This window comes from Corylus avellana, chromosome ca9 (assembly GCF_901000735.1).
Source record: "Corylus avellana chromosome ca9, CavTom2PMs-1.0".
Classification (NCBI taxonomy): domain Eukaryota; kingdom Viridiplantae; phylum Streptophyta; class Magnoliopsida; order Fagales; family Betulaceae; genus Corylus; species Corylus avellana.
The window spans coordinates 15,158,863-15,167,753 of record NC_081549.1 but is presented as its reverse complement, the minus strand read 5'-3'; the positions used below and the strand labels follow the sequence as shown (position 1 = coordinate 15,167,753).

The window sequence follows — 8,891 nt, the reverse complement described above, 5'->3', positions numbered from 1 at the left end:
TGTGTTTTTTAATATATATAAATATATTATTTTAATATTAAAAAATATTAAAAAACACGGGTGTGCATAACACCAATGTTCTCTCTATCATCGCTCATTAATTAGTATTGACATGTCAAGTAACGAATTTCAAAGTTTTTGTAAGTTAAACAAAGTTTTTGGGTATCTCTTTCTGGTGAAGGCAAATTGTCTAGTGCTTTGTATTATTGTCTATTATTAAAATACAAGAAGAGGGTAAATAATTCAACTCCCATCAAATAGTTTCATAGTTTATCTGATATATTATTATTATTATTATTGGTATATGTAGACTTTGTCAGAGACATTTTTAATAATTTTTAACTAGTTTCTTAAAAGAATTATTATCCTCAGAAGAAAAAAAAAAAAGAAAAAAGAAGAAAAAAAGTATACTATATTAGTTTTGTTGGCTGCTGGCAGCTTCCAGCGTCACAACAATTTTGCTTTAAAACTTGTCCGTAGGTTCATCCCAACGACTCTAATGTAAACTCTCTCTCTCCCCCCATGGCTCACTCTTCCTTTCTGTTCTACTACTCTAATCGGCGTCTCTCAGGCTCATTCAGAAGCTTCTTCTTCATCCCCACAGCATTAGCTCTCATAACCTCTATCTCTATTATCTTCTACATATCCACCACCTCCAACCTCTTCACCCATCAGCACCAAATCACTGTTCGCCTTAAGCCTCCGCATGTGTCTTCAACACTATCTCCCCCAGCTCGCCAAACCATCTCAATTTCGTTTCAGAATGCTTCTCAGAGACCCTTTGAATCTCCCAAGATTGCTCATTTGGGAGAGCGTAGTGGTGAAGCAGGAATTGAGAGTCAACGGCCTCTAGGTATGTCAATTCTGGTTTTTCTGATTCTGGGTCTTGCTTTTCTTTGATTTCTTTTAATGTCTTGATGGGTGTTCGGATTATTGTTTTATTCTTCTGTATATTGTATGGTAATGGGTAATTATGAAAGCTGTAGTTTTTGGGAAGTTAAGAATCGTTATTGTAAAGTAAGACAAAAGCTTGCACTTGGATTTTAGTATGTAAATTGTGAGATCTGCGCTGATGGGTATTGTTCACTTTATGTATTTGTTTGGTATTTCCGATCGATATTGGGGGCGGAATCGTTGTTTATAAAGCTGTTCTAGCGGGTGATGGAGAAAATCATAGATTTCTTGGTGTTGGTTGGTTACTAAGAAAGGCAGGAGAAGAAAGAAAAAGGTTGCTTAACCATTCGATTTGGTCGCGCACCAAGCCCCAAATCGAATGGTTGACGACCTTGTCGGTGTTTCGGCGGAGATGCTTAAGTTAGTATTGGGTTGAGGGAGATAATGAGCTTGAGGGATTTACAGAGAGAGCTTGAGTAAGAATGGTGTGTACTTCTCAATTGAGTCATTTCCCTTCCTTTTTTGGAGTGTTTTTCCAGCTCTTAGTTGGTTAGGAAATAACAAAATTGATTCCCTAGCCCCCACTCTGTTAAAAGAATGTTTCCTTTGTCCCAAAGAATTTCCGGGCGTGAGGATTGCGTGTGGCACAGTTGGGATGCTCTGCAAGCCTTGCCTTCCCAAGGCTGTTGCACTCGCTTCTTTGGGCTTGGTTGAGTTTGGCCTGTCTATAGTATCAGTTTGAGGCGAGCCTTGTTGGGCTAACTATGGGTCGGGGAAGCCCTTTCCCTGGGGGACTATTAATTGCCCCCTATTTCATGTTGGATCGAGTAATCGTGTTGGATGCTTCATCATTTTGTTTAAAATTTGGCGGCTTCTTGCTTAGGGAGATGTATTGCCGAAGAGTAATGCTGGAAGGAGGACTAGAGTCCTAATGTCCTCTCAAATGTGACTTGGCTTTTAAATGCATTATTAAATTTGAGATGATCATTATTGAATTTTGATATATTGATAATTTTAAAAGACACGCTACATTTGGAAGGATTCTAGTCCTCCTTCTAGCATTACTCATTGCCGAATTAATATTGTGTGTGCGTGTTAGTTTGCTTAGGTACTAAACAATTAAGTTCGTATTCAATAGGGATGATTTCTTGTCAGTCTTTTTCGGATTCTTTCTTTTGGGATAGGTAAAACGTTTTCTCATCTTACTTGCGGGTGACTCATGGCTCGTCTATTTTATAGGGAGATGTACCGCCTAAAGAAAACCTTAATGGATTGATTTTGGCAGAATACCAAAACCATTGAAGAACGCTTTATTTATAAGCATAAACCTTTACAAAGGAAGAAACCTATTTAAACTATACATGAGGTATTCTAAGTAATTACAATTGCTTTGTTAGCAAGCTGGAAACTAGAGATTAAATACAAACTGTTATCTAACATTAATAACTTGAAGGTTTTTTCTATTTCAATCTTAGAGTAAGAAGTTGGGTTGAATCCAACTTCTCTTCCTTTGCATGTAGTCGTGGATAGGTAGCATCCAACTTCTCTTTCTTTGCATTTAGTCTTGGATAAGTGATCTGCAGCATCACTACTTTTGTTCTTGTCTTGGTCTATAGTAGTAGCACACTTCTTCTTCTCCACTTCATCAACTGCAGCAGCCTTGTTCTTCACGACTTTATCAGGTTCTACTTCAGTAGCTGCAGTATGGTTAACACCTCCGAATTAATATATATGAATTTTTTGAATACATTGAGCACAAATATATCGGAGTCTTTCTTGTACTAGTAGCATTGGGGCTCATAATTTGACTAATAAACTAAAACCCTAATAAACCCAGATAAAAACTTAGACTAAAAGAAAATAACCCTAAATATTCATAATCTCCTAAAAAATTCTATACTAAACTCAATTACTAGAATGCCCTCAATTCACAGGAGTTGCAAAAATTAATGAACTGCCCATTTATTACAAAACTAACCATAATTTTGTAAGTAAAACCCAAGTCAAAGACTGATTTAAACCTAGAATACTTATCACTATATCTTTCAAACCATACAACTCTTGCTTCAATTGGACTTCGCAATTAGCTCTACATATGAAAAGTTCCAAGTTGTAAGAACTGAAAATCACTCTAGAGACAACTTGACTTTTATCCTATGGCTGTTTTCTCATGGGTTTACCTGAGTATTTGAACTATAAACAACTTTTGGCTTGGGTTGGGTGGCTGGGAAGGTTGAGGAAACTTTGATTATTGTGTATGAACTTTTGTTTTTTAAATCGAAAATCTGGAAACTGTTTTTCTTATGGTTCAGGAAACTATGTGAATAACAACGAGGTGTTCCTTGATAGAGATATCTTTCTGGAAGACTATAAGCAAATGAATGGGAGCTTTAAGATATATGTTTATCCTCACAGGCGAGATGATCCTTTTGCAAATGTGCTATTGCCAGTGGATTCAGAACCTGGGGGTAATTATGCTAGTGAAAGTTACTTTAAGAAGATCCTTATGAAAAGCCATTTCATTACGAAGGATTCAACCAAGGCAGATCTTTTCTTTCTGCCTTTCTCAATTGCAAGGTTGCGGCATGATCCCAGGGTCGGTGTGGGAGGTATCCCAGATTTTATTAGAGATTACATCTTCAATATTAGTCAGAAGTACCCATATTGGAATTGGACAGGTGGAGCTGATCATTTTTATGTTGCTTGTCATTCCATTGGTCGTTCAGCAATGGATAAAGCAAATCAAGTGAAATTCAATGCCATTCAAGTTGTGTGTTCTTCAACCTATTTCCAATATGGGTACATTGCTCATAAAGATGCATGCCTGCCACAAATTTGGCCAAGACGAGGAGACCCTCCTGATCTTGCTTCCTCAAAGAGGTGTGTATATTTTCTTTTAATTTCTGTTTCTCATTTATTTATACAGGATATTCTCTGAAATAGGAAATTTATACTTATCCTCTATGCCAGGGTTTAACTAAGGTGTGGATATTTTAGAATCTCAGGAAGCAGTTATGAAAACGTTATTCTTTCTCCTCGTGTCTTCATGCTTTATACTTTATTTATACTTTATTTATTTGCTTAAAAAAGAATGTATACGGTTAGATGAGAGCTTTTAAGACATTATCTTTTATATCAGTTATTATTTATTTTAAATATGCACTCCCCATCTCCCTTCAAAGCAAGACGGTAAAAAAAAAAGAAAAAAAATAAAAACTAGAGGAAACTCACTTAACTCACATAAACTTCCACCATTTTTGCAATTATTCCCCAAAGTTCAAAAATTCTCAATTTAGTATATTGAACTTCTAATTTTTTACAATGTCACCCATCTGTTTGGTTTTTCCGTTAAATTCTGTCAAAATTCCCAAAATACACATTTTTTTATAATAATAATAAAAAAAAACTTGCAAAGATTCATGTGTGCGTATTTTGCAAATTCCGTTAAATTTTGATCAACGCTTGAATCTTTGCAATTCTTTCTCTTTTATTTTTTTAAGAAAAAGGGAGATATTTTGGTCATTTTGACACCCCTCCGTTTTAACAGAAAAACCTAATGGATGGGTGACATTGCAAAAAATTGGAAGTTCGATACGCTAAATTGAAAGTTTTTAAACTTTGAGGAGTAATTTCAAAAGTGATAGAAGGTCAGGGGAGTTAAGGGAAGTTTTCTCTAAAACTAAAATGAGTTATCTTCATTGACCACAGCTATTGGGGCCTATCCAAGAGTGTCATCTGCATTTTGCTGGATCTGTCATGTAGTTAAGCACTGTTCTAATCTCCTTGAGTGATCATGTCCGTGTAAACATGAATGAACAGGGAAAAGTTTATCTATTTCTGTATGCATTGTTATATACAATTCTCTACTTATGTAGAAGAGGTAGAACCACTTAAGAAATCTCTCAGATTAGTCGGTTGAACATATCTGCTAGTAGTGTCATGTCCATGTAGACATGATCCTTCTAGTCAATAGGAAAAGGTTTTACTTTGCTTGATTTTTAGTCTATTTCTGTACAAAATAGTTATAAGCGATACTCTCCTATGTTTTGAGGAGGTAGAACCACTTAAGAATTCTCCTAGATTAGTGTGTTGAATGTATCTGCTTGTAGTATATCTGTCATTTTTCTTTTAACAGTTGTGTATTTGTAGAGCCATTTCTTTTAAAACAATTTATTTGTGCAATTCAAGTTGCTTTGCCCACCATTTCTAATTTGCTTTCTCAGTTTTTTCGCCTTGCAAATTGCTGAAATGTCAGTCTCCACTGAGACATCTTCAATAAAATTTAAACCTTAGTATCTCTATTCTTCCAAACTGACCCCAAATTGTTCGTCTTTTGTATCCTTCTAATCCTTTGGGTTCATTTATGCTGAGAAGGCGGTTAGGTTTAAGCTTTCCACTCTCTACTTCTCCCTTTTCCTTCACCGTTTCAAGGGGTTAAAAGACAACATTCGACTTTCTTCTCTCTTATGTTTTCTTGGAATTTTCTTTTCCGCAGTCACTAAAGGAGATCAAAATTTATTGTTTGATATAATGTTACTCAAAATATGTCAGCATAATTTCATTGTTGTTCTGATATCTAAATCAACTGGAACTCATCTGGTTTCCATCACAAATGAAATTTCAGAAAGAAGCTTGCATTCTTTGCTGGACAAATGAACTCCCCAGTTCGACAAAAGCTTATTCAAGTATGGAGAAATGATACCGAGATCTTTGCGCACCATGGCCGGCTCACAACTCCTTATGCCGACGAGTTGCTCGGAAGCAAGTTCTGCCTCCATGTGAAAGGCTTTGAAGTAAATACAGCTCGTATTGCAGACTCACTATATTATGGTTGTGTTCCTGTGATCATTGCCAACTACTATGATCTCCCATTTGCAGACATATTAAACTGGAAAAGCTTCTCAATCATTGTTGCTACTTTAGACATTCCGTTGCTTAAAAGAATCCTTAAGGGGATTAGCCCTGAGGAATATCTAATGTTACAAAGCAATGTGTTGAAGGTGCGGAAACATTTCCAGTGGCATCTTCCCCCTATTGATTATGATGCATTTTACATGGTTATGTATGAGTTGTGGCTTCGACGGAGTTCTATGAGGGTTCCCTCAAGTGCTTTTGTTGATCCATCCCATCGATGACCAAATTATTCTAAAGTGATTCCTTGTATTGATTGCCCTAGAGTTAGCCTTTTGTATAGATTTTTCCTAATTAATTTTACTCTATAAACAACTTAGGTTAGCATGTAAATCTAGAAAATCTATACTTCTTTTTATAGGGAGATTTTTTGTTTTTTTAAAAGAACAATTGCATTAAAAACAGACACATGTTTGCTTCTTGGTGGGCGGGGGGCAAAACTCGTAGCGCTGTTGTGTGGAAGCTAGTTCCTCTTTGCCTCATGTGGTACATTTGGAACGAGAGAAATGCTAGATGTTTCGAGGGCTCGACTAGGAATATTGAGGACCTTATCCATTTCTTCTTGTACACCATTTTCACCTGGATTGCTGGTTGGCTAGCGCCCTTAGTGATTAGCTTCCATGATTTTCTTTTTATGTTCTCTTCTTTTTTTTCTTCTTCTTAATCACTTTCTTATATACTTTCGGTGTACTAGGGTTGCGCCCCTCTGCGCTTTTGATCTATAAATCTTTACTTATCAAAAAAAAAAAAAAAAAAAAAAGACCGACGCAAACAACACAGGAAAAACCAAGAAACTAAGGGGGAGGTGGATCATGTCCACTACAGATGGGAGAAGAAGAAAGGGAACTAAAGTAAGTGGGAATGCAACCACAGTGAGCTTCGACTATGGCCCAATAAGCTACATAGTGAGTACAGAAGTTTGTACTTCGGTGAATTTTTCGAGCCATCCAAGTAGAGTATGCTGGGATGAGGGAGATAGAGTTTGAGATGAGGTCCGCTATTTTCCAGTCTTGAACAAAAGAGGGATGTTGAAGGGCCATGATGACCACTAGAGAGTCCCCTTCAACGATAAAATTCTGGAGCTTCAATTTGGATGCTAGGGAGGAAGCAAGATGGGTTGCCAGAGGCTCACCATAATTTGGATCACAGGGAGGGTTGATTTGTAAGACAGCCTTGATAATGAAACCATTTGAATCTCGGCAAACAACAGCTTGTGCAGAGTGATGATCTCTAATTGCAGTGTCAAAATTTATTTTGAAGGAACTAGCAACTAGAGGAGACCATTTTTCTTTGACTGGAAGGGAGGTTGCACGCCAAGCATTGTGATGTTCTAGGGCTGTTTTTTTTAATGGAGCTAGCCATAACCAAAACATTTGGAATCAAACCATCATGAAGAGCTTTGTTTCTGTTAAACCATATAAGATCACAAAAAACACTAGCAAAAATCTGAAATAAGTGAGACTCAGCCGGGGGAATACCAAAAGAAGAATGAGGGGAGAGGATACCTTCAACCCATTGAGAAGGAGAGAGATTGGCCCAGACAAGTGAGTCTAGGGGCCAAAAAGAGGAACTCACCAAAGGTTTATTTTGTTAGATTTCCAGTTATTCACAACAGAGAAAAGAAATCAATAATCTAATAATCAAGTTTTGTGGAACAATCCGACACAACTAATTAAGGGTTGATTTTTACTGTCATGTCATCTCAAGTGTATGGTATTCGTATAACAGTTTATTAAATAACAAAACTCTTTAAGTGAAAGACATTGAATAGCGTGAATGAGGTTTTTCATAAATCAGAATTGTATGAAACAAAATGAAGGGGCGTGTGACTTTTCATCTTTCACATTTAACGTACCAATAAGAGCCAAATTGGTCACGCAGTTTCATACTAAAAAGTCACTTTGAAGGCTCAATTTGCTTCGAGGTAAAATGCTTTATGAAAAGTCTCATATTTTTAAATATTTGGTGCAACAGAAAATAATAGTCAACAGAAAATATTTTCGGTTTGACTAAAAAAACTTCTTTAATTTTCGTAAAATAGTTTCCTTTTTTTTTTAAAAAAAAATCGTAAACAATTTTCCTAGTTTGAGATTTTCATTCTTGAATCGCCGAACCATCGCCAGAACACCGTCGAATCGCCAATGGACCATTGCTGGAGCTCAAATTTTTAGATTATATATATATATTTTAAACAAACATTATATTAATATTTGTATGTTTTATAAAAATTTATTTTTTATAGGTTAATATGATTGAATGAAATATAAAAAATATCTATTATTTTTCGTAGGCGTCAAATGCTGAAAAATGTTCAGCAAAAAACTTTTTCTTGAAAAATTATTTATCTGTAAACATTTAGGGTAAAGTCCATATAACCCTCTCAAACTACCACCCTAATGACAATTTACCCCCCAAACTATCAATTACGACAATTTACCCCCTAAACTACCAAAACAATGACAATGTACCTCCCATTGCTAGCAAAATGATGAAATTACCCCTATAGAATTTTCTATAAGACAAAAATACCCTTAAAAATTTGAAGAAAAAAAAATTAATATTTTTGTTTTTATTTTAGTAAGGGTAATTTCGTCATTTTATTAAAATTGGGGGTACATTGTCATTGTTTTGGTAGTATGGAGGGTAAATTGTCGCAATTAATAGTTTGGAGAATAGATTGTTATTGGGACGGTAGTTTGAGAGGGCTAAGTGGACTTTACCCAAACATTTAAATATATATCAATTATATAGCAATATGTATCATCCATAATAAATATATAATATACTATTACAATTATAAATATATAAAATATATATAAAAAAAAAACTTAAAAAAAAAAAAACTAGAAGAGTGAGTGGTCGAACCACCCTCAAGGCCTTGGAAGTGGTTCGGCCACTCCCTCTTCCAGCTTTTTTCCTTTTAAAAAAATAGTTTTTAGTTTTAAATTTTTAGTTTATATTTTAAAATTTTAATAAGTGTAATAACGGGAATTAATTTTATATTTTTCCTGAAAATTAATCTACCAACTAATGTCCATTCCTTAATTCTATTTTCTATTAATGCACAAAATTTTCATTTTAGGGAT

The 8,891-nt window shown here is 35.3% G+C and overlaps 1 protein-coding gene across 2 annotated transcripts; it reads left to right on the top strand.

Moving 5' to 3' along the window:
* Nucleotides 1–459: 459 nt before the first annotated feature.
* On the top strand, nt 460–6,406 carry LOC132192056 (probable glycosyltransferase At5g03795). 2 transcript variants are annotated; one of them, XM_059607249.1, is made up of 4 exons: nt 460–853; nt 3,207–3,503; nt 3,621–3,774; nt 5,519–6,406. In XM_059607249.1, the coding sequence occupies exons 1-4, from the start codon at nt 523–525 to the stop codon at nt 6,027–6,029; spliced, it is 1,293 nt and encodes a 430-aa protein (XP_059463232.1). In that variant the 5' UTR covers nt 460–522; the 3' UTR covers nt 6,030–6,406. The 2 variants fall into 2 exon arrangements, with proteins under 2 accessions (XP_059463232.1, XP_059463231.1); XM_059607248.1 differs by having other exon boundaries at nt 3,207–3,774; nt 5,519–6,405.
* Nucleotides 6,407–8,891: the final 2,485 nt, after the last annotated feature.

Bases quoted from the DNA above. Each gene is read 5' to 3' on its own strand.
- LOC132192056 (XM_059607248.1), top strand. From the start codon at position 523: ATGGCTCACTCTTCCTTTCTGTTCTACTACTCTAATCGGCGTCTCTCA. The intron at 854-3,206 runs GTATGTCAATTC...CTTATGGTTCAG, and splicing joins TGAGAGTCAACGGCCTCTAG to GAAACTATGTGAATAACAAC. The intron at 3,775-5,518 runs GTGTGTATATTT...ATGAAATTTCAG, and splicing joins GATCTTGCTTCCTCAAAGAG to AAAGAAGCTTGCATTCTTTG.